Genomic DNA, 25,516 nt, shown 5'->3' on the forward strand with positions numbered 1-25,516 from the left:
ATTAGAACATCAGCACAGGTGTGAAATTGACCACATATATATTACTGTCTCCCGGAAGGATGGTAAAAAGATGCATGCATTTAATTTATTGGAAATTCATCAAATTAACCAGTGGCAGAAAAACGGTGAGGTTTTCGGCTGCCTGTTAACTCCGGGTAATGTCAACACTTAATTGTATTTGTTTTCTCTATAGGCATTCAATGACAGTCTTGTTCCCGGAGAAATAAATTAATCCGGTTGACTTTTAGAGGTCTGTGGATAGAGTGTGTGAGAACCTCTGGCAGTCTGTGTATTCAGGCTCTGTTAGGATATTTTCAGTCTATAAGTACTGCGTTTTTCTGTGTTCTTACTGTAGAATAACTGTGAAAGCGGGGTGGGGAGGGATTGAGGCTCCAAATGTTAAAAGTGACGCTTAAAAAAGGCTACAAGAAGCCTGTAAGTAATCAATGCCTGGCAGTACCAGTAGGAATAGCTTCTTCAAATTCTGGAATCTGAGAGGAGAAAAATCTTCCCCTGTGTCTTTTATGGATTTTTGCTTTGGCTGGTTTTATATTCTATTTGAGGGCAGATTCACTTAAAGGCTTTAAGGTGATTTAAAGGTGAATTTGTCAGAATAAGGAGGCACCTTTGCACGGGCATAGGGTGTCCGGTTTCACCCTTGCCTTGCTCCAAATCTACCTACAGAGCAGCTTGGGCAACAAAGTAGCACTTATGAACAGGCAAGAAATTAACCCTCTTCTCTTCACTGCACAAACTCAGGGAAATCTTTTCTAGGAAGGCTGATGACTGCTCACTCATGAAGGAAGGAGAATTAGGTTTAAAACCAGTCACTTATACAAAAAGGAAGTCTTTCAGAACATGTAAGGTAATACACAGGTAATGAATGACTCCCAATCATTCAAAAAAATCATGCTGAAAAAATGTATTCGTCTTAAACAGAGGATCTACACACAAAATTATAAAACTGCACATCTGAAATATTTCCTACTTAGTGAATAAGAGAAAGGGATGATTAGTATAAATATCAAATACCGGGACCTATTATGTGTTTGAAATTGTAACTGATTCCAGTTGATTAATGTCAACTTGGTTATATACATGTGGATAGGAGGCAGAGGTGGATAACCACTAAGGTCACTTCTAACCCTAAGATTCTATAGTTTTGATGTTTATTTTGACCTTTGCCTACGGTTATGTGTTTCTAGATACAAGGCAGTTGTGAAGCCACTGGAGCGGCAGCCCTCCAATGCCATCCTGAAGACCTGTGCCAAAGCTGGCTGCGTCTGGATCGTGTCTATGATCATTGCTCTGCCAGAGGCTATATTTTCAAATGTATATACTCTTCAAGATCCCAACAAAAATATGACACTTGAAGCGTGTACCTCTTATCCTGTTTCTGAGAAGCTCATGCAAGAGATACATTCTCTGCTGTGCTTCCTAGTATTCTATATTATCCCACTCTCGATTATCTCTGTCTATTATTCTCTGATTGCTAGAACTCTTTACAAAAGCACCCTGAACATCCCCACTGAGGAACAAAGCCATGCCCGTAAGCAGGTATGTATTAATCAGGACTTGTGCATGGATTTAGACATGAAATTCCTACTTGTGCACCTGTGAGCAATAAATACAATAGCAGTACAGTATTTTTGTTCTGGTTACGGGCTCTGGAGTGTGTCAGACCCAGGATTTCATTCTGGCTCTACTACGTACTAGCTGAGCAATCTTGGGCAAGTTACTTAACATCTCTGAGCTTATTTCCTTACCTGTAAAATGAAGATGGGGGGCGGGTGATATATATGAAATGCTTGACATAGTTCCCGGAGCACAGTAAGAATTCAATGCGTGGTGGGGCTGCTCTTATTAGAAAGGGGACAGCTGAAGTTTGGGAGCAGCCAGAATTATTTACCCCGTGGAATAGTGAGGAACAGCACTCAAGGTGAGACTATGAAGGGAAGCATCTTTTGTTTTAGAAAGTGTCACAGAATGATAGACACGGGATGATAGAACTGGCAAGACACCCTAACATTATTCAATGCAAACCACTTACACACAGATGAGCAAACGGTGGGCTCAAGGGATAAGGTAAGTGCCAGTGGCAGGAGAACACAGTGGCTCACAGAAGCTTGATTAAGACCATTGCAAGAGCCAGGTGTGCCCTTCTTCCATAAATATGAACAGAAAAAAAAAGGAATGTTGCCAAAACATTGTTCCATTTGATTAAAACAACAACAACAACAACAGGAGTTCTATATTTCTTGGGGAGTGGGGAGTGGGGAGTCGGGGGAGATGCTTCCGTTGACCTCTTGACCAGTCCCTGAGTTTAGTTCAGCAGAGGGGTGCTCATGAGGCCAAAATGGCATATTTAATGCCCATGTGAACAATCCCTATAGATTATAAACCATTTTGGGTACTGACTTGGCAACTTCCATAAACCCCGGAAGGATACGCTAACGTAGTCAGCCTCTGCTGATGGCAGTGAAAGCAGTTTGGTATCGCATCTCTCTATTTCTAATTAAATTAAAATTTCAAGAATTCCACAACACTCCTGGAGATAATTGGAGGCATCCTGGAGTCTCTCAGAACCAGGGCTGGGAGTCTCTGCATTAGAGCTAATGAGACCAAGATCCGGGGTTACCATGCCAATTAACTGGCTGTATTCTATAGGCACAGGCTGCCTCCCCACCCCTCCTGAGCAGTTCTTGCAGACGCATGCTCAAAGGGACTCCAGCCTGTTAGCTGTAAATTTCTATGTAAATCTAGAGAACGGCTTCGAAAAACTCCTTGCCAGCCAAATAATTGTTTTTGTGGTCATTTTTCTCCTAGATTGAATCCCGGAAGAGAATTGCCAAAACCGTGTTGGTGCTCGTGGCTCTGTTCGCTCTCTGCTGGCTGCCGAACCACCTCTTGTACCTCTACCACTCGTTCACCTACCAAACCTACGTGGACCCGTCTGCCATTCATTTTATTATCACCATTTTCTCTCGGGTTCTGGCTTTCAGCAATTCTTGTGTAAACCCCTTTGCTCTTTATTGGCTGAGCAAAACCTTCCAGCAGCATTTTAAAGCTCAGTTATTGTGTTGCAAGGCCGAGATGCCTGACCCTCCTCCTGCCGATACCCCTCTTAACAACCTGGCTGTGATGGGAAGGGTCCCAGGCCCTGGAAGCTCACAGGTGTCTGAAATTAGTGTGACCTTGTTCACTGGGTGCAGTGTGAAGAAGGAAGATGACAGAGTCTAGCTTTTCAATTAAAAATGGTATTTTTCCTCCCAGCATGTGTATCCGACTCTGAGCTGTGCGTAGGTGTATGGTGTCAGGATTTTTGTTGTTTGTGAATTGTGCTGAAATCTTAGGAGTGAAAGATCCTTATAAAGTAAAAGACAAACCATGATTTCTTGTCAACATACAAACATTAATGTTCTCGGGCTTTCTAAATCACATGAAGCCCCACTAGGTGTAGAAAGACACGTCTGTATGTCAGTGGGTCCTATGGGAGGTGGAAGAGGAGAGAAGGTGAAATAAACAAGATGACACTGGAAAATCTAATTTGTTCCCATCACATCTAGGCTTCTAATTTCTCCTACACTCCTGTGATGTGCATAAAACTGTTTGTGTTTATTATGTGGTGTAAATCTAGAGATTATACTTTGCAGATGAAAAGGGGATCAAAAAGAGATAAAACATCTCTTCTGCAGTTTTCTTAAGATACTAAGTCCTAAAAAATAAACCTTCGCAGGGTTTTCTGACAGCTCTTTTCCATTAATCTCTATTCCGTGGTGAGTAAAGCTCTGCAATTACAGTGAAATTGTTTTGGGGTCAGCGAGTCTCAAGTACTGAGTAAGGATCTGGGGCAGGGTGCTTGCCTTACTGGGTCAACCCTTACTTAATGTAGTTCTACTTATGACTACTGTTGATAATTGAGCGATAATCATTCACAAATATTGTGAAGAACTCGCCTTACTCACAGGCAGACTAAGTGGCCACTTTACTGTTATTTTGAAGGCCCCGGAGAAGGACCCCAGTTGAAAAGTCTGAACCTGCCAGTGTCTGAAATTCTTCCTTTAAGGAAATCCATTTCTTTCTGGTAAGCAGTGCCCTCTTTCTAAAAAATGGAGAAATACCACAAGAGATCCCTAACATCTGGGTGCGCAATTGTTAGCAGATCATCTTCCTGCTTGACTTTAAACCCGATAGGTGCCTAAGTCCTGTAAGAGTGTGCCCTAATTAATCTCTGCCCTTGGAAATCAGACGGAAGGTTCTGATTTTCTATCCTCTGCTCCTACTTGCTAACTCTGTAAGCTTAATAATTGTGATTTCAAACAAACTGTTGTCAATAGATGTGTCAAATTTAGATTTGTGGTTTTAGAAAATGTTTTCTTGGGGCAAACTGAAGTATATGTTTGGCACTATAGTTAAATTTGTACTTCCAAAAACTTGATTTTGGAGTGTGCTTTTGGTAGTTTTGAGCTTTCCTTAAATGGCTTGTGTAGTAGTGAACTTTTGCTAATAATGTGGCTCAAAAAGGAACATATATTAACACTAAACTTTACATTTCTGTAAAATTGTTTTTACCAAAAGTGGGGGTGCCAATATTGTATTAGTATTAGGTTAGACATTGTGATAAGTGGTGGGAAACAAATAAATATGAAATAAAGCTTCAAATGACTTTGTGTAACTTTATATTCTAAAAACAATAGTTCTGACATATAACTGAGAACCCATTTTAATAAAATTTAAGGTATTTTCTTTTTTAAAAAATTATTTTACAGAGAGAAAGTGTGCACATGCNTAGCCGGGGGGGGGGAGGGAGGGTCAGATGGAGGGGCAGAGAATCTCAAGCAGACTCCCACTGAGCTTGGAGCCAGAAGAAGGGCTCGATCTCAGGACCCCGAGATCAAGACCTAAGCCGAAATCAAGAGCCAGCCACCTAGGCGCCCCTAAGTTATTTTCAAGTGACATATCTCCCAGAGATTTTACTATTTCCTCACTCTAAGTAAAAACTACATCTTTACTCTCTTAAGCACAGCATTTTAGAAATAACTGATAGAAGTACCAGATAACAAAAGCCAAGAAAGCTGTTTAGCAGTTGATAAAACTAGAACTCAAAGAACTTTCATTTTCCTCACTCTTAGTAATCCCTAGGTGACTTGGGGATGTGGTATAAAATAATTCCCTAAACGGTTTTACAGGGCATTAGGCCCCCGCATCCAGAGTTGGGGAATTGGGATTAAAATCCATGGCTTTGTTTTGTTTTTCTTTTTGGAGGGGGTGGTCTCTCTCTCTCTTTTTTAACAGGTGATCCGAATTGGAGCTAACCTTATAAGTAGGCCCCAGTATCCACAATTTCTTCCACGCTGCCTATTGTGGTGCCAGAAATGTGATTATGGAAGACTTCGTTTCTTTGGAGAGGGTCCTAAATGGGAAAAAGGCTGGTACCTGAAAAACAAATTCTGTATACTTCCCCATTTTGCTCAGGGTCTGCCCTGACCGAAGACTTAGAATAAAGGACCATTAAAATATGCTACAAAGCAGGAAATCAAAGTCACATACTTAGATAAAAACAAAATGTGCAATGGGTAAGTCTTTGTCATTGAAGTTGAAAGTGTTAGAAAACATTTTAACACTGGCATACCCACTGAAAGTAGCAAATCTGGCTTTAAAGAATTTCTGCAGTTTCAACCATCTTAGGTCATGGATCCATCAATCTTTTTGTCAAAAGGAGTTACTTTTGTTTCTACTAAGTGTCGAGATTACAGGAAGCAGGGACAGGCAAATTCCTGAACCGAGTGAGCTTGAATAGGCCATTAAAAAAAAAGTCTGGTATAGTTCAGTAATTTTCCAGAGTTCCTAAGCCAGGTGGGAGACTTCTCTGGTCAAGGAGTCTCTGCTTTTACACGGTAATGTATTTTTATCCACCAAGAAGGCCATGCCTCTTACCAAGGCAAGGAGTATAGCACATACCGCCCCTAACAAGAGGTCGAAGAGAGAAAGATGAAGATATTCAGAGAGAAGCTGGCTGTCTGGGTCCTAAGAACTGGTTCGGCTCCCTGGGTCCCACAGCCCCTCATGGGACCCACCTACATTACCATCATGGAATTCTTGCTTGTTGCTTTGTGTGTTTCTGTGACTTGCAAAAAATCTTGAAAAAGACAGGTTACAAAGACAGAGATGCTTACAGATTACCTCAGTTACTAGGGAGTTAATTCTGAGTACACAGGGAAATAAGAACCCACAAGAACCAGGCCTCACAGAGACAATAGCACTTTTAAAACAACTGTCAGGTCTCATGGCCAAACAGAATGCTATTGTGGGTACATGTGTGCTTAGCTCCCAACCCCACTGCTCCACTATTACCCCGCATCACTGCCTCAGCTTCTCCTCTCACTCCAGGGAACTTCTCCACAGCAGGCCTCTGTCCTGCTTTCTACCTTCCCTACATGGGCCTTCCTGCCTCTGTGCCACTCTGACCATGTCCCTGCCCATTCCATACTCATTCCTGTCCCTGGGAATGGTGGTTTATTGGCTCGTATAGCCCAATTCAGTCTAGAATGCAGGGCTACTCTATCGGGTCACCTCACAGGCCTCGGGGCAGCCTGTGGGCCACAGCGGCTGGGTCACGTGGGACCCAGGCATAAGGAACCTTTTTGGCCACCTGTTCAGAGGGGCCTGTGGATACAGCAGGCATTCAGAGGGTCACGTGCAATAGTAGGGCTGTGTAGCATATTATCACCTATGCTGTGAACTCACCCAGGAATGAAATGGGAGCCCAATAACACATTGCTGAAAACAGCTGTACACTATTTTGGGATCCAGGAAGAAATACTTAGCAGTGCTTAAATAAGCGAGCCTAATAAAACTCATGTTATCTATATTATAAAAACGCATGAAAGTTCAGTTCTCTGATAGCCCGCAACAGAACAAGAACTTCATGGGGAAAAAATCGTAATTGAAAAAAAAAAAAAACCCACCCAAACCCAAGCTACTATTTAAAAATCGCTGTTAAGGTTGAAACCATATTTTCACAGCTGGTATTTGGGGAGTTAAGATTTTCTAGAGCCCATACGCAACTGCTATATTTAGAAGCAAAAGGTCACCGGAATAGCAGAACCAATTTCTTCTGGTAAGCTTTTCCCCACCCTCAAGTCTGGTTTAAATTGAAAATTTTACCTTTATACATAATAGGTTTATTATTGTTATTTTTAAAAGAATTAACAAAAACTTCTAAACGGTTGTTTTTGGTGCAACAAGAATTCATAAGAATCATCTACATGAACAAGTGTGTCTCTCTTGAGCTGTGCCTGTCTTGTATGCTGGCTCGCCAGAACCTAGCACAGTCCCTGGCACTTGGTTGCTCAATAAATATCTGCCGATAAAAAAAAAAAATACAGACCTCTTTATTTTCTACCATAAATATGTTATTTGGGGAAAGGCTGCATAGAGGAAAAATATTCTGTGCTTTTCGAAAAAGAAAAACAAAAGATCCGAAGTTCCCGGGCCAGTAAAGGTGGTGCTTATACTTGGATGTTTTAAGTTTCGGGTCTGGAGCTTGAACACTTATGAATCATGGTGTACAAGAGGAAGGCAACTACTGCCCCCCGTCCCCACCTTTCCAGAGTCTATCTCCAGCCTGAGAAGGTACCAGAGAGATAAAGGAGGGGCCTGAGGTTGGGAAAAGAAGGTTGGTCCCCACCCATCGTCCATTCATTCACTCACTCACTCAATACGCACTAGACACCACACCCTGTGCTAGGAGCTTAGGCCAAGATGACGACCAAGAGCCGGCGCCGATTCTAGGGAAATCATAAAGAAACAAGCGAAAGTCGTGTTTCCCATACGGCACGGGGAAAGGAGGCCCATCTTTTTCTCAGGAACACAAACCCGTCCCGCCCGCCCCATCCACTCCCCCAAGATGGCGCCCGCCGAGTGGGAACATTCCCACGCCCCCGGCTGCCGCCCGCCGCGGCCTCTGCGGAGCCCAAGGTCCCCAGGCGCCGCGGCCCCCGCGCCCCCCGCCCAAGAGGCCCGGGTGGGCAGCTGCGCGTGACAGTGGCGCGCGATAGCAGCGCGCCCCCGGACGCCCCGCCCATAGGGCCCAGCACCGCCCGCCCGCCTGCCCGCGTCGGCGCTTGTTGACGCCACTGGAGGCGTGTCGGCGCGACCCGCGACGTCGCGACGTGCCGACAATGGCGACTGCGTCAGCCTGAGCGGGCCTCAGTTTTCCAGCAATCTCCCGACGTTGCCGCGAGTGCCCTGGGGGGTCGCGGGAGCCGCGGGGGCTGCAGGCGTCTCAAACCCGGTCGGCGGCGGCGGCGGCGGCGGCGGCGCGCGTGCGCGCTCCCGCCACGCCCTGGGTCGAACCGCTGCGCGGAGGCCTGGTGGAGCGAGCCAGGTGGGCGGCGGCGCGGCCGGGCTGCAAGTTGCGGCGCGCGCGCGCGCGGCGGGAGGGCGGGCGGAGCTGGGGGCGGTGCGGGCGCCGGGCGGCCCGACCTCCCAGGGGCTGCTGGGGCGCCGCGGGGAGGCGTGCCGGGGGGCGGCGGGGCTCGGGCTGAGTGCGGCTCATCTCCTTTTCTCTGTAGCCTCCGGCTGCATCTCGGCCTCTTCGCTCCTCTTCGCTCGCGCGGACACTGTCCCTTGCCTAAGTCGGCAACATGAGCGGCAACAACTTGGATGGGAACGACGAGTTTGATGAGCAGTTGCGAATGCAAGAATTGTACGGCGACGCCAAGGACGGCGACACCGAGAAAGATCCCAGTGGAGAACCTGATTCTTTCGGGGAGCAGCCGGCTGACACCCCGTACGAGTGGGACCTGGACAAGAAGGCTTGGTTCCCCAAGGTAGGAGAGTGGCACGGGCGCCACTGCAGAGCGGGCCCGCCTGGCCAGCCTCGCGAGGCTCCCCTTTTCCGTTTTCTTTGCTGAGGTCCTGAGTTAGAGCCCCATGGATGGTGACGTTTCTTTTTGTTGTTTCTGTTGCAGAACCGATGTGTAGAGAAACGTAAATCTTTACTGAGATGTTTTAAATGTAATTTAATTCTTAAGTCTTTTCTATGCCTTATTAATTTTGTCTGTGAAGGTCACAGTTGGTCATTGCATTGGTGACTGCTTTTTATTGCAAAGAGGAAAAACACTAGGAGCAAATTTAGTAGCTGTTAATCTCAGATAGCCAACCTCACTTATCCTGGGAATTCTGATATTTGTTTAGCTTATGTACTTTGTGCAAAAGGCAGCTTCTCGGTTTGAAAAAAACTAGCCGTTTATGTCTCTTTACGGATTGAACTTTGTCTGCACCTCTCTTTCCCAGAAAATTTTGTCTCTAGGCATGTGCGTTTGAACCGTATAACCACAGGCACGGAATATGGGTGGAAAAGATCTGTGTATTTTTGTTTAGAGTGCTTAGAAACTGTTAAGTATTTTATTCCAGCTTGAAAGCAGTGTATCTGGTGTTACCTTGGTTCTGTAAACTTTTTGGTAAAAGTACCCTGTTAATCAAAGTCTCATGTGGGTGGAAAAAGATACTTGAAGCACACTAATCGACTTGCAAGCTGGTAATATAAAGCGTGTCTCCATTGTGCAATTCAAATTACCCTTAAAATTATTTATTTCAACTTTTTTATTTTCCATTTTGTATTTGTGTGTATGCTCCATTCCCTCCACATTGTTAAATTTATTATTTTGCTTGTCCTGGTCTTGCCAGCTCCAGAGCAGATTTGGTTTCTGAGTACTTTTAACAATAGTCTGATAATGGATTCATTTGCGACTCTTTATCTTTTTATGCTATGGAAGCCCATACCTCTTGAAACTTTAAGTTTAAAATTTTCCCCACTCCTGTGTGTGCGTAACATTGACCAGAATGAAGGAAGAACTCCCATTTCTTTCATTGTGCAACTGTGCTTTTTTTCCCTAAAAGCCGGGAATATAGATGTGAGTTGAATTTGTTCTTAGTTTCTTCTGACACTAAATGATAGTGTGATTTAATTACTGATGGAGTTAAAATAAGCATTTAGTTTTACAATTGTTAGCCCTAGTCACTATATAACAAATCAGTTCCATTCTGCGTGCTCTCTGCATACAGATACTCAAATATTTAGTGTGTATATACTTTTATGTATCGGTATAGCAGAAGAAAAATTGGTTCTGGTGTTAGATTATTAGCTGACTGTTGGTTTTTGTTCTATTGTTACCTGGTACTTCCTTTGTTGTATGTACCTGTAGCCTTAGTCAAGTAGACTGTAGAGAGGAAGTGATTTACAAATGAAACAACTAGAAAACATGCCGACATCACTTAAAATGCCAGTAGAATTTTGTGTTGATAACCCAAGTACCCATGTCTTACTTTTGTTTTATCATTTTATGCACATTTTCTGTAGGTGACTGTTCTCGCGTTCGCACTATTTACTACAACCTTTATCTGCAGAAACACCTCTGTGTCCAGTTGTATAACCAAATATGCTGAAATGTAACACAGTGTAAACTTCTTATGGGAAGAAATCATTTTTGAATTTCTGTATGTGTGTGTGCTGAATTTTTTGTTTAGATCACTGAAGATTTCATTGCTACATATCAGGCCAATTACGGCTTTTCTCATGATGGGGCATCTAGCTCTACTGCAAATGTCCAAGAAGGCAGTGCTAGGACTGCAGAAGAGCCTCCGCAGAGAAAAACCCCTGAACCCAGTGACCCCAAAAAGAGGGGAGAAAAGAGAAAGGCCGAATCAGGCAAGTGGATTTAGCTTGCAAAACATGAATGTAAAAATTGTAAATGTTACTATGTGTATACATGGTTACTGTTTGGAGAATTACTGTAGTTTTGAAGGAATCCTATAAGATGAAGGGTTTTTTTGAATTATTGGGGTTCATATATTGGCTCTCGCACCAATTTATGGGCATTGGTAGGCTGTTTCAATTCTGTGCCTCAGTTTCTTCCTTTGCAAAATAGAGCTGTTATCAAAAGCTCTGTTTGTAAGATAATGTTCTTACATTTTTTGAGTTAATTAAATGGAACTCAAGGCAATTTTGCCTCCATCTAACCCAGTAGATGGGAGTCAGAAGCAACTTATACACGCAGGGCCTAAAGTCAGTGTAAGGATGAGGGTTTTTTTTTTTTAAGGTAGTATCAGAATCATAAAGAACCAAGATAACTAGCCATCCTTTTTTAGACAGGGCTCTGAAACGAATTAAGTGTCCAAAGATCCGAGTACTTTGAAAACTGGACAGTGATTTGAATTAGTCTCTTTTGTTCTAAGGATAAGAAAAGAGTCCTAGAAGTTTCGAGAAACTGCTACATTGTCAAAATTTCATAATGTGACCCTTACCTTTTCTTGCATGTGTGTTTTTTATTTTAATTTTTAGGATGGTTTCATGTTGAAGAAGACAGAAATACAAATGTCTATGTGTCTGGTACGTATACTCTTTTATTTTTATTTATTTCTTTGTTTAAGTAGGCTCCACACCCAGCGTGGGGCTTGAACTCAGCACCCTGAGATCCAGAGTCGTGCTCTACCAGCCGAGCCAGCCAGGCACCCCCCCACCTCTTTTAAACAAATGGAGAGTAGAAAATATTTGATGTTGAGATTTTTCACGAAGTCATTTTTACTTTTCAGCTTCTCTAAAGTCTGTTTTTTATCATTATGTCATTTTTTTTTTTGTTCAGCTGTTGACATTTGTAAGGGATACTTTTTTGTTTATTACAAAACTAAGAAACATTACAAGCGTGTAACTTTGTATGCCATCCTTTCTGTCTGCTTTAGGTAACTTGTGGCAGTTCGCCCCTACAGTGGTACAAGGCTTAAGCAAAACATGATTTTAGTGTATATTTGAATACATTAAAACATGAAATGACCTCAGTTCTATAGGTGTGAGATTTTTTACGTACATTTAGAAAATCAGACTTGTGCTCATCTAAGTTGTAGATTTCTAATTGGTAGAATGTTTAAGTAACCTTCTCTGTTATTGTACGCGCCTTTATAATTTTCTTCCCTAATGTTACAGGTTTGCCTCCAGACATTACAGTGGATGAATTTATACAGCTCATGTCCAAGTTTGGCATTATTATGAGAGATCCTCAAACGGAAGAATTTAAGGTCAAACTTTACAAAGATAATCAAGGAAATCTTAAAGGAGATGGTCTTTGCTGTTATTTGAAGGTTAGTTATGTGGTCAGATAAGTTTCTTGTATTTCCATTTTTAACTCAGGAACGAGGGCTGTAATTTTGTATAGATGATAACCAAGACTGAGAACTATTCAAAACAGGATGTGAAGAAAACTAAAATTTCAGATTGTGCCTCTGCGTATCGCACCGGTGAGGTTATTTACTTGTTGTAGGAAAATGTGTTACCAGTCCGAGCTATTATGTAAGTTATGTGACTGAAGTGCTTCTTTTGTCTTCAAAGAATTCTCACTGCAGAGATCTCTTTAGGAGTATATGCATGTAATCGACTCAGAACACATTTTTAAAAATCCACAAGGAAAAGAAAGCCGGTAACATTTTATTTACCCACTGGAATGAATTAGGCCGGGATTTGGCAAACTCCAGCCCACTGCCGGTTTTTGTAAATCAGGCTTTATCGAACACCACCACATTCATTCATTCATTCACTCATTTGTCTCTGGCTGCTTTTGTGATTCAGCAGCAGAGCTGAGTGTTTGCAGCACACACCATGTGGCCCACAAAGCCTAAAATATTTACTAACTGGCCCTTTACAAAAGTTTTCGGAGCCCTGAATTAGACCATAAAGGAGATGATAGCTACGCTGACTGCTTTGAACTGTATTTTGAATGGGAGAGAAGAGCGATTGGTATTAATAGAAATTTGCAGAACTGTATGTATTCATGGTACCATCCATTGCACAGGGAGAGCTCAGTGTCAAAGGCAGTCACTATTTCTGGAACGTTTCTCACCTTAGGAGCATGTTTTATACATTATTGCAGAATACAGAAGAAATGTGCACAACGATGACGTGTACCTATGTCATGGAAGGCGAAAATAATTATAAAGTAAAATCGAAGTGATTAAACAACAGTACCAACACCACAGGTGTGTTGCGAGCATACAGCGTTTCAGTGAAATCAGAAAGGGGTAGGGTTAAGCTGACAGCTCTTCGGAAGATACGTTTTGAATCTGGTTCTTGAGTGTGAACGGGCCATCTGTGAGTAATGGCCATTATAGGTAGTTACTAATTTTCAAATACAAGGAGATTCGAGAGTTTTACAAGTTCCTCAAGGGTTACTAAAAATCTGTGAACAGATTCTTAGGGAGTTTGATTGGATTTCCTAAATTTTTAAAGAGAAAAATGGGGTTTTGATAACTTGTGCAAGATGGACCAACCAGTAAATGGAGTTCCAAAAAATATATATAATTAAGGGGCACCTGCGTGGCTCAATCGGTTAAGCATCCAACCCTTGGTTTCGGATCAGGTCATGATCTCAGGGTTGTGAGATGGAGCCCCGCATCGGGCTCTGTGCTCCGTGTGGAATCCTCCCTCTGCATCCCCCTTTGCTCCTCTTCTCCTCCCCCACCCCCAACTCATGCTCACAAGCTCCCGTGCGCGCTTGCTCTCTCTCTCTCTAGCTAAAATCTTCTAAAAATATATAGTTGTTTTAAGGTGCATATTTGTGCAGCTAAGTTCAGTTATTTTTTGTTTTCCTCGGGTCCTCAGATCTTTGACTCTGCATAGGGCTGACAACTGCCCTCTTTGTGTAGAGCCCCGAATCCACAAATGTATTTAATGTACAAGTCGTCAGATAATCATCACACTAAATCACAGACCTACATTTTAATTGGTGAACAAAAAAATTAAAGGCTGGCTATGCTATTCCCAGTTCCTTGAGTCATCTAGTCTTTTAAGTAGGAATACTTTAGAATTTTAAACTGGAACGTACCTTAGAAGTCACACGAGTCCATTTGCCTCATTGAGAAATTGAGACTCCAAGAGGCAATACTACTAGTCCAATAATAATGTAATTTATTGAGCACCTACTGTATGCCAGTCTCTATCCTTTATGTGCATTCTTTCGTTTGATTATGTCAAGAACCCTGCAAAGAAGGCATTTCTCTTCCCATTTTACAGATGAAGAAATTGAATAACTTGCCCAAGTTCACAAAGCTGGTTGAGGACAGCTGTGTCTAGAGTGCAGGTTTCCTGATAAGGCAGCCTAGAGTTCTTTATCTCAAAGGAGGTAGTTATGATGAAATCTTTATTGTATGTATAGTCATCGTTCGTCTAAAAAAAAAAAAAACCTCCCAAAGTTTCATTTCGGCATGTAAATTCCTGACTATCTCATTTTACCTTTATAAAGAGGGAATCTGTGGATCTCGCATTAAAACTTTTGGATGAAGATGAAATTAGAGGCTACAAATTACATGTTGAAGTGGCAAAGTTTCAGCTGAAGGGGGAATATGATGCCTCCAAGAAGAAGAAGAAGTGCAAAGACTACAAGAAAAAGCTGTCTCTGCAACAGAAGTTTGTGTTGTTTTTCCCTCTTTGAAAGATTTCGTATAAGTATCCTAGAGTGTGTTCTTGGTATAGCCCCCTAGTTTTGTTCCGTCAAATGTACATATAAATTATTTTCAAAGAATTTCATTAGATCATCAGAAACCTTCAGTAATCTGTACCGTAGGATGATCTGGCAGAGGCAGTGTTTTTATTTTCTGGGGTGTTGATTCATAATGTAACATGGGCTTCAGTGAGATGAGAGGGCCATCTCTTTGGAAGAAATTGAACATCAGATTAAGTAAAACAGTTTAGGCTTGTATACCAGAGCCATCAGTTCATTTTTGATGTGAATTGACATCAGCTACACCGGGAACTAAAGCGTTAAGTACTTTCTTTTATCAGCGTGAGTTCTAATAACCTTTCTAACACTGTGCTCGAACCAACGACACGGTGATGATAAAAGAGTTGTGATGTCCTGTAGTTTTTATAGGACAAGTTAGACTAGATACCTACCAATTTTATGTAAACACCTATCAGTAAAATTTAAGATTGTATAGCAGAGTAGTTTTACATATTTCAATGCAGTTTGTTCTTTGTGATCATAAAATGCCTGAAAACCAATACAATTTGAGCTTATTTTTTGCCTTCGAAGTGTAGTCGTACATACCAGATAGTCATAAGTACTAAATAATCGGCACTTTACAGGAGCCTCATTGGAATGTTTGTAACCAGACCGCAGTTCTGAAAAAAAGATCCATCCTGGGGATTTCAGACACTGGGTCCACCTTTCACCCACCCATTAGTGTTCCTACTTTAGAAAGTCTCCCGGTGGGAACTGCGACTAAACCACGTACAGCTGTTTTGGCATCAGATAATTAGTATCATTAAGTACTCAATAAAGGATGATTGTAGCAACTCCTTTTCTCCTCTCCCACAAGTACGAAACAAAATTCAGTTTCTTATTCCTGCTTTGTCGCATTAGGCAGTTGGACTGGAGACCTGAGAGGCGAGCTGGCCCGTCCCGAATGCGCCATGAGCGAGTTGTCATCATCAAAAATATGTTCCATCCAATGGATTTTGAGGTAGGAGGTGATATTCCCGCTGATGGAAACGTTGATGTGCTTTCTTTCAAGGGCGCCCAAAGCTTGCCTCGCCCTGCATTTCTCCTGTCACATCCTACACGTCCACGTAGCTAAGTAAGAGAGTCCGTCGAAACGTTAGGATTTTCCCGTGTTTAGCCCAGGGTTCTTCCAGTTGTTCCCCAGGGAACACTGTTTCACACCCACACCGCGGCCGCAAACGGTAGCTACTTGAGGAAATCATTAAAAATACAATCACTGAACGATTTCTGGGCACTGCTTGTGGATTTTGAGTGCATTTCCACAAGGACGGGCTGGTTTTGGTGGGGAGTCATTTCACACTTGCAAATGAGAACTTCACTTTGGTACTACAAACCTGATCCTTAAAAAAAAAAAAAACCCTCAGGTTCACGAAATACAGCTCCCGATGTTTTAAATGGTGACGGTGGCTTTTCGAGACCTGACTCGTACACAATGCCTTCGTGGCTGTTGGAAGGACTTTATAATACTGTCCATGTAAAATTCTAAGAACAGCAAGTAAAAGTGACTAGAGGACAAAGAGCTGGAGAGGTGCAAGAGGCGGACGAGGCCTAGACTGCTGCTACGGCGCCTTGCACTGCTTTCTGCCTCTTGTTCTTGTCGGTCTTTCCCACAGACCTGTGGCGGCATTTGTGGAAGAACAAGGCTTTATTCTCTGCCTGGACTCTGAAATTAATGATCACCAGCTACACACGAGGTAGAGAAAGGCAACAAGTAACCATGAAGATAACAAGTTACATAAGAAAAAAAAAAATGTTCATTTGTACAACTCCAGGTTTGGAAAGATCTAGCTGCAACCGAAGCCCCCTCTTAGTCCTTCTGTGCATTGAAACAGTGAGAACAGCAGCTTCATTGTAGCCTCTTTGGAGAGGACCCCAGAGTGGTCTGTGGAGCCCGGTCCCAGCCAATAGTGATGTGATGGGGTTCACGGCACACCCTTGGGGTCTGCGTATCTTTTGAGGTCATTGGGGAGATACATGTGGTCAATTTGTAACATTTGATGTCTCTTCCGAGTAGAATTCTGAAGAATCATGAAACACTTTTTGAAACATTCTCCCTGCCAGGTAGGGATTTGAAAGGAATACATAATTGGATCAGGGTATCTGGTCTGCTAGGTACAAACTCCAGATTTCTTAAAGTTCATCTCATTTTATTCCCCACGTAAATAACTGGCTTTTTAAAATTACATGACCTATGAATGTCTATGACTTGACGTCCTTGATGCACGCATTCCATACTTGCAATGCTCAAACGGGAATATTAATGCAAACTTAATTGAAATTATCTGGAACCTCGGTAAGTAGAAGTCTGTTGTGTAATTACATATGTGTTTGTGTTTTGCCCCCTGCCTTGCTCATCGACCACCTAATTTGAATCTGGCGGTCCCGTTGTGCAGACTTCGTTTTTCCGAGCTTAACGAGTGTTCTTTCCTCCAGAAAGCCACATTTACTTTATTTTGACCCTTACAAATTCCCTCCAGTGGATCGTTTTAAGGATAGAAGGTTCATGCTTGTAAATTCTTTGTTCTTTTCTCAAACGCTCTTACTGGTTTAGCGTAAACTTTACTTTGGAGTTATTTAAAGAGCCTTTAAATTACCCTATTTAGCCAAAGTCATCTTAGACTTCCATTTTCATTTATACCAGTTTGAAAAACTGTTCATAACTTTTATGATTCTCTGAAATAATCGGATCTCCTCTGCTAGAATGTGAGCTCCGTGAGAGCCAGGGCTCTGTCTCCCTCGTTTGCTCTTATATTCCCAGTGGTTAGAATTCTGCCTGGCATACAGTAGACCCTCAATATGTATTTATTTTACAGACCCTCAATATTTATATGAAGAAAAAGTGACAGAATGATTGAATGAGAGTCCTGTTACAAGGCAGAGCCCTTTGCTTCACTCCACGGATAACACGTTTTGTCTTGAGCATCTTTGCAAATGAAGGAAAGTGTTCTTTTCAGAAGCTGAGAGGGCAGGGATGGGCTTCAGAGCTCAGACGGAGAAACCCTCGGGTGCTGTCCTTGTTCGCCTACCTGCCTGCTCTTGTGCGGTCTGCCAGCTCCATGCGAGCCTGTCAGACAGAGGGATCTTGTTGTGTGTTTGTTTTTTTTAAAAGATTTATTTATTTACTTGAGAGAGAGCACGCGTGCACTCGAGCCGGTGGGGGGGCGGGGGGGGGGAGGAGGGCAGAGGGAGAGGGAGAGTGAGAAAGAACTTGGTTTTTGTTCCGGGTCTCTGGGACTGAACTTCAAAGTGTGTCAGTATAAATCTTTCCAACACAGTAGACTGTCCAGTAGGGTAGACTCCAGCCACGTGTGGTTATTTAAATTTAACTGACATGAAAGAAAACTAAAAATGGAATTCCTTAGTCGTACCAGCCATTTGTATTGGATAATACAGATCCTCATTTGTCACCACAGGAATTTCTGTTGGACACCCCTGGTGTAGACACTGTATAACTCATCATCGAGGTGTGCTGCTGGAAAATGTGCTATTGGACGTTTTGGGGGAGCGTTTGATTTGACTCAAGATTCCATGTGAATCTAAAGAATAGTCATCAGCATTGAGCTTTGTAGGGGAAAACAAAAACTGAATTGTCAGGTTCCCCAGGGTGTCAGAGAGAAACCAGATTGGGGCGGGGGGAGGTGGAATATATTTTTACTCCAAACAGTTGACCAGTGTGAGAAGCAAAATACCTAAAAATACTCTTTGGTATCAGGGTGAACCATGCAAAGGCTAATATTTTTAATGTAACTTCAGAGGGTTTTCAGTATTTTATTCAAAGCCTTATTTAAAAAGGCATGCCTGGGGGTGCCTGGCTGGCTGAGGCAGAAGAGTGTATGACTCTTGATCTCAGGGTTGTGGGTTCGAGCCCCATGTGGGGTATAGAGATTACTATTTAAAAAAATCAATAAACTTTAAAAAATAAATAAATAAAACTGCATGCCTGGCCAATTTGAATACTAGGAGATGAAGAACCAAAACTGTGTTGCAAATGTGGGTTTCTCGTTCTGTACACCAGCACTGGCCAACAGAAACCAAATGTGAGCCACACGTGTAGTTTAAATTTTTCCAGGAGCCACAGTTAAATACGAAAAAAATAGGGGAAATTAATTTTAATAATGAAATTTAACCCAGTATATTCAAAATATTTTTAATTTCAACGTGTGATATAAAAGTATTAATGAGTTATGTTGTTTCTCCCCCCCCCCCAATTTGGTACTAAATCTTCAAAATCCGGTGTTCGGGTCACACTTGGAACACACCTCAATTGGCACTAGCCACATTTTAAGTGCTCAGTGGCCACATGTGGTTAGTGGCCACCATCGTGGCCAGTGTAGGTTTAGATTGGAAAGGAATGAGAAATAGGGTTTATTTCTTCCTGGGAAAACAGAACACCACCCCGGAAAAAAAAAAATTAGGAGTGTTGAGCAGGAGGTTTCAATGCATCTGTCTGATTTCATCTCAAGTCTATTGCTTGCCAAGTGTTGTGTTTAGAAATTTTCCATTCTTAGCTATGTTAGAGAGTTTTCCTAGAGGAGGGGATTGTTATCTTGAAGCTTCAGGCTACTATACAACAGTGAGGCTATATTAGTTTTTCAAGCTGGTATAAATGAAAACGGAAGTGTAGGAAGATTTTGGCTAAAATCTGATATCCTTGTAAAAAAAAAAGCACTGAGACTTTGCTACAGAAATAGAGCGATGCCCCCCCACACACAATGGAATCACACTTACATTTGTTAAATATTTTGAAACAATTTTGTATGTTTTTACTGTAATTCTGAGTTCCCTTGGTGAATAAAGTTAAGGTATTGGGAATTGTTTTTCTAACTCTGAAAAAGCTTTTTATTGGCTATTCACCATGTGGAAACACCTGTGCTGGGTTCCGTGAGGCAGACGAAACGTTCAAACCAGATTCCTGCCTTCGGAAAGCACAGTCTGATAGGGGCCGACCACACACACACACACACACACACACACACACACACACATACACACATATCCCTCAAGGCCGCCACGTGCCTTTTAGGCTCCGGTTCGCATTCGTCTCAGGGCTGACAAATCTATATAAAACAAACAGCGTCTTCTCCAAAATGAGATTTTTAAAAGTGGGGGCCAGCCAGCTGTACTTTTAGAAGACTCAGATTTATAGGATATTCTTTTATTTTAAATTTGATGTCAGTAACTGCCTACCAGCTCTTTCTTTTTTGCTTTTTGAGAGAACTTTAGGAGGGAAAAGGCACTTTTTTTTTGTTCTTTGCAGTTCTTTAGTTGGTGAGGAAAATAAAAACCCGTGAGCAAGATGAAGTTAAATGTTTCCTAAAAAGCGTAAGTCTACTTCAGTAGAAGTTCATATACAGGACGTTTTGTTTATATGTAGTTGAAATTCAAGTTGATAATGTAACGTTTTACGAGCCCTTGCAGTGCACTGGGACTTGGGGAAAGAGTTGTTGATTCCTACAGGTGATCTTAAATCCTTTTGTTGCGGGGCAGAGAGTCCGCCCGAACTCAAGACCACCAGAAGCAGCAGCACTTGAGTGCTCTTAATAGACTCATAGTTGCAAGAAAGCAACAGCTAAGAGTGAATTTTTTTAAAGAATTTATTTATTTATTTGAGAGAGAGAGCACATGAGTGGGGCTAGGGGGGTGGGGTGGGGGTGGGGGCAGAGGGAGAAGGAGGAGCAGACTCCCCGCTGAGCAGGGAGCCCGATGCGGGACTCGATCCCAGGACCCTGAGATCATGACCTGAGCCGAAGGCAGACGCTTCACCGACTGAGCCACCCAGGCGCCCCAAGAATGTATTTTATTGTGTGCTTATTAGCAGCTCTTTATTTGTGTGGTTCTGTGGCAGTGTGGTAGGAGACAAGATGGACAGGAATCCTTATAAGGGAGGTTTACCCTGTGAGTTAAAATAGAATCTTGGAAGCACAAAGAACTATCTTAGAACACTTAGTCAATGAAAGGGATATATCTCTCCCCATTACAACATTTCTGTAAATAGGGATCTATGCAAAACCCAAAGCAAAGGGCTCTGGTCAGTACAGTCATGATGCCCGTGCAGAACAGAGGAATTAGCGGTGTCTGACTTCTCACGTGCCAGAGGACTTCTCCTGCCCTTACAGCTGCTGTTATTTGGGATTTCCAGTCCTCCTTCCCTGCCCCCCTCCCCTCTGCTCCAGCACAGTCCCGCTGCTGCCCACCATGCTTAGCCATTTCCTCTGGCTGAAAGCAGGGCCGCCTGGTAGCAGCAGCTGCAGCCTTGGTGATCTAACGTCATTTGGTTTTGACTTTTTAAAATTCTGTAGACTGCAGACGAGTAACTACTTTTAAGTAAAACCTTTTTCTATACATTGGTTTGTCAAAGCAAGAAATTTGATTTCTCAGGGTTTGTATTTAAAGAAGGGGGCAGATCTGTTTTAATCGTGTGTATGTTTGCAGGATGATCCATTGGTGCTGAATGAAATCAGAGAAGACCTTCGAGTAGAGTGTTCAAAGTTTGGACAAATTAGGAAGCTCCTTCTCTTTGATGTAAGTTTGTGGCTTAGACAAATGATCCGTAAAGCAATTGTTCTTTCCATTTGATAAGTTATTCCCAGATGGCGGTATGTCCCAAATTTCGGATTCATGTTTTTGTATGGTAGGTCTGCTATCTTGTGGTAGTCATGTGTTAGCAATTATTAGATGAACGTGGTTCGGAAGTCAGGGCTTTGGTGGACTTGGTATGCCTTGGTGATTTCCCTTTATTATCACTCTGGAGTGTATGATCAGATGAAAGGAAGTATGAGAAAGACGTGTGAGACCTTGTGGTTCCCTGTTTGCCCACATGTCCCCATCTTTGTGAATTATTCCCTCCTCCAAATTTGGAGAAGAACAATCAAGCAAGGTGTTTTTCTGTATGTTCCCCTTCTTACTCTTTGTACTTCCAAGATCGACACATAATAATTAAAAGACTCGCCATTTATTGATTGCATATGAGCTACGTTATGTGTTACTTCATTTAATCCTCATGGTCGTTTGAGGTAGGCGGGTACTATTATACCCATTTTACAGATGAGGCAGCTGGAAGTTTAGAGATTGAGTGAGCACCTTGCTCAAGATGAGTCAGCTGTTAAGTGGCAGAGCCAGAATTTAATCCCAGGGCTATTTGACTTGAGAGTCCACACTCATTAACAATTGTACCATCTTGCCTCTCTTTAGACGGTGTTGTCAGCAGAACCATTTCCAAGGACATCGTGCTTGGTTCTTGATAGACAAGATTAAGCTAAAGAAGCAGCTAGCTTTGGGGCGCCTGGGTGGCTCAGTCGGTTAAGCGACTGCCTTCTGCTTGGATCATGATCGCGGGGTCCTGGGATCAAGCCCTGCATCGGGCTCCCTGCTCAGTGGGGAGTCTGCTTCTCCCTCTGCTCCTCCCCCTGCTCGTGCGCTCTCGCTATCTCTCTCTCTCTCTCTGTCTCTCAAATAAATAAAATCTTTAAAAAAAGAAGCAGCTAGCTTCGAGTCACTGGCTGGGGTAAAAAAGAAGAATGGCTTCATACATAACACCTTGAAGCTTAAATCATCAGAAAGAACACTACGGCGTACCTATTTTGTCAAATGTGTGTTTTATTTTTAGTTTTCTCATTCCTTCCTTCTTTTTCTTCCCTTTCTAGAGACACCCAGATGGTGTGGCCTCTGTGTCCTTCAGGGACCCAGAGGAAGCTGATTATTGTATTCAGACTCTCGATGGAAGGTGGTTTGGTGGCCGTCAAATCACTGCCCAGGCGTGGGATGGAACTACAGATTACCAGGTAAATTCTGCAGTTGTGTCGAGGGCACATTGTATCATTACCAACAAATACTGATCTAGTGGTCCTTCAAGATAAGTTTCAGGTTCAGTTTAATCTATTTAATGTAACAATACTTCTTCTAAATAATACTTTGCCTTCAGAGCATAGAAAGAAAAACGTTTTAGTCTCTTCAGTTTTTAAGCTTGAAATTTTGAGGCGTGCTCAGAATAGTAATAAGTAAGGTACGGAGAGTTCAATTATTAACTTTCTCACTGATGAAACATTTCTGTAGGACTGTGGTATTGGCATTTATTTAAATGATCTTAAGATCAAGTCTAATGGATTGAAGTGTAAAGTTTTGAAAACCGAAGATAGGGAAATGCTCTGATTTCCTAAGAAGACATGCCTTATGAAGTCAGGGTACTTGTGTCATTATCTGAAGTGTGCAGAGAGATTGTTACTTCTTTGTACCTAAAACTTATCTTAATGGCAATTCTTATTTCTCCACAGGTGGAAGAGACCACAAGAGAAAGGGAGGAAAGGCTGAGAGGATGGGAGGCTTTCCTCAATGCTCCCGAGGCCAATAGAGGCCTTCGGCGTTCGAATTCCGTCTGTGCTTCAGAAAGGGCAGGGCCTTCTAGGGTGAGGCATTTTTCAGAGCACCCTAGCACATCTAAAATGAATGCCCAAGAAGCCGCAAATGAAATGGCATTCGAAGAACCTATCGATGAAAAGAAGTTTGAGAAAACCGAAGATGGGGGAGAATTTGAAGGAGATGCTTCTGAAAAAGATGCCAAAGAAAGTGGCCCAGAGAAAGAGGCTGAAGAAGGCTGCCCCCAGAAGGAATCTGAAGAAGGCTGCCTCAAAACGGAGTCTGAGGAAGGCTGCCCCAAAAGAGAGCGTGAAGACGACTACCCTGAGAGAGAGTCTGGAGAAGGCAGTCCTGAAAAAGAGTTTGAAGAGGGTAGTCCTAAAACAGAGTCTAAAGAGAATGGCCCCGAGCGGGAATCCAAAAAGAAGAGGCTCAAAAATGATTATGAAGAGAATGGCCTTGAAAAGGAATCTGACCAAGATGGCCCCAGCAAGGAGTATGAAGAGGAGGAGAGCCCCCAAAAGGAGTCTGATGAAGACGACTCGGAAAGGGAATCCGAAGAAGACTTCTCTGAAAAGCAGTTTGACGATGGCTCTGAGAAAGAATTCGAAGAGAACGGCCTCGAGAAGGATTTTGATGAGGAAGGCTCCGACAGGGAGTTTGGCGAAGAAAACATTCTCGATAGGGAGTTCGAAGACAATGACTCTGACAAATCGGAATTTGGAGATAGCAGCTCTGAAAGGGTGTTTGAGGAGGAAGTCTCTGAGAGAGAGTTTGATGAAGAGTCCGATGACAAGGAAGAAGAAGAAGACACATACGAAAAGGTGTTTGATGATGAGTCGGATGAAAAAGAGGACGAAGACTACGCAGATGAAAAGGGGCTCGAAGACGCTGACGAGAAGATGTTTGAAGATTCAGACGACAAAGAAGACGAGGAAGGAATAGAGGTAAAGGAAGATGAAGACGTGGACGAAAAGATGTTCGAAGAGGATGATTCCAACGGGAAGCTGTTCGACGACGAGGATTCCAGTGAGAAGCTGTTTGACGACTCCGACGAGAGAGGGACAGTGAGGGGCGTGGGGAATGTGAAAGATGAAGGTCCCCTGTCCACGGGCAGCAGCTTTGTCCTCAGTAGCGACGACGACGTCGACAACATTTAATCCCTTAAACTTGCTTTGTAGGGAGCTTCCTCCATCTGCATTCTGCCCGCGCTCCAGGGTAATTGCTAGTAGTGTTACATGAACGTGTGCCTAGTGGTAGGATGCCAGCATTGAAGTTTTCACTGTTCCCTGTACTTAATGATTTTAAATCTGTGTTAATTGGCCGTTCAGGTAAAGCTTCATAGTATAATGCAAGTCAGCTGGGTACTTGTCCTTTGTCAGATTTGTTAAACGCATGCAGAATAATATTTTTTAAAGTATTCCGATTGAAGTTTGTGATAATTCAAAAATAAAAATAAGTTGTTAATATGCCGAAACTGAAAAATTGGACTTGCGTTACATTGCATTTTAAATTCTTGCTGTTGCTTTATTCATACTAAAGTGTGGTGTTTGTGAGGACTTGATAAAGCTCGTAGGAGTCTTCTTGCTTCCAGCTTCCCTTAGCACTTATAACCCCACTTCCCCTCCCTAACCCAGAACATGTTACTAAACTTATGAAGTAAATAACACTCTGGAGTTTTTCCCTGCCTAGTCCTTGCGAGCTACTTTCATTTGTTTTCTTTTCCATCCTCTTTCTGCGAAAACGGACTCTGAGATGTGCGAAAGTGAACTTCCTGAGGTCTGCAGCTCCCGTTACTGGAAATATGGAGGAGATGAGAATTCTCCTGTGTACTGTTTGGGCCCCTTGAGAAGCTGATTGAAGTCATGGAACCTTTCCCCAGAAAAATGTATGCTCACACTACACAGCTTTTTTGTATACACTTTTCAGAGGTTCATGGATCCCCTCGAGTTTAAGATCTAATTGTATCATGTGTACTTTAGTTTTTTGTTCTAGATTCATGGTGCCTAGTACTGTGCTGAGTTGTGTAGTCCCAATAAAAATTGGAGTCTTTCTTGATTGTGCTTTCCAAATTAAGTATTGGTGAATTGACTTCTGCTGTAGCATTAAGAAGTGACTCGTGAATTAGAAGCATTAAAATAAACTGCATTGGTGCTTTTTCATTATACCGCCTGTAAGTGTAATCATTACCCTCTTCAGACCAAAAAAAAAGATTTCTTGTATTTCAAGACAAAGCTGAGAATTTAGTAGTTGATGTCTGGGATCTCTTTAAAATTTCGGGATTTTCATCAGGGACAAATCCGTAAAAGAGCTAAAGAAAGGTAAATATAGAAAAGTTGCAGGGGCGCCTGGGTGGCACAGCGGTTAAGCGTCTGCCTTCGGCTCAGGGCGTGATCCCAGCGTTATGGGATCGAGCCCCACATCAGGCTCCTCCGCTATGAGCCTGCTTCTTCCTCTCCCACTCCCCCTGCTTGTGCTCCCTCTCTCGCTGGCTGTCTCTGTCAAATAAATAAATTGAATGAATGAATGAATGAATGAAAGAAGGAAAGAAAGAAAAAGAAAGAAAAGTTGCAGACCAAACTCAGGTTCCCTTTAAAGGTAAGCCAGAAGCA

General features: G+C 42.6%; 2 protein-coding genes across 4 annotated transcripts in view; both read left to right on the forward strand.

The window, feature by feature from the left end:
• Window positions 1–3,240, forward strand: part of BRS3 (bombesin receptor subtype 3) — a 5,293-nt gene extending 2,053 nt beyond the window's left edge. The window contains exons 2-3 of the mRNA XM_040641452.1: window positions 1,206–1,557; window positions 2,827–3,240. Of these exons, the coding sequence (XP_040497386.1) occupies window positions 1,206–1,557; window positions 2,827–3,240 (766 nt within the window). The remainder of the gene's footprint in view (window positions 1–1,205; window positions 1,558–2,826) is intronic.
• A 4,966-nt stretch (window positions 3,241–8,206) lies between these two features.
• HTATSF1 (HIV-1 Tat specific factor 1) lies at window positions 8,207–25,069 on the forward strand. Of its 3 annotated transcripts, XM_040627778.1 has the most exons (10): window positions 8,207–8,389; window positions 8,577–8,834; window positions 10,534–10,714; window positions 11,348–11,395; window positions 11,987–12,141; window positions 14,295–14,458; window positions 15,414–15,513; window positions 20,985–21,074; window positions 22,196–22,333; window positions 22,823–25,069. In XM_040627778.1, the coding sequence occupies exons 2-10, from the start codon at window positions 8,649–8,651 to the stop codon at window positions 24,062–24,064; spliced, it is 2,304 nt and encodes a 767-aa protein (XP_040483712.1). In that variant the 5' UTR covers window positions 8,207–8,389; window positions 8,577–8,648; the 3' UTR covers window positions 24,065–25,069. The 3 variants fall into 3 exon arrangements, with proteins under 3 accessions (XP_040483712.1, XP_040483718.1, XP_008699763.1); XM_040627784.1 differs by lacking the exon at window positions 20,985–21,074 and having other exon boundaries at window positions 8,208–8,389; XM_008701541.2 differs by lacking the exon at window positions 8,207–8,389 and having other exon boundaries at window positions 8,545–8,834.
• Window positions 25,070–25,516: the final 447 nt, after the last annotated feature.

The sequence above is a fragment of the Ursus maritimus genome (genome assembly GCF_017311325.1).
Source record: "Ursus maritimus isolate PB19 chromosome X unlocalized genomic scaffold, ASM1731132v1 scaffold_X1, whole genome shotgun sequence".
Lineage (NCBI taxonomy): Eukaryota > Metazoa > Chordata > Mammalia > Carnivora > Ursidae > Ursus > Ursus maritimus.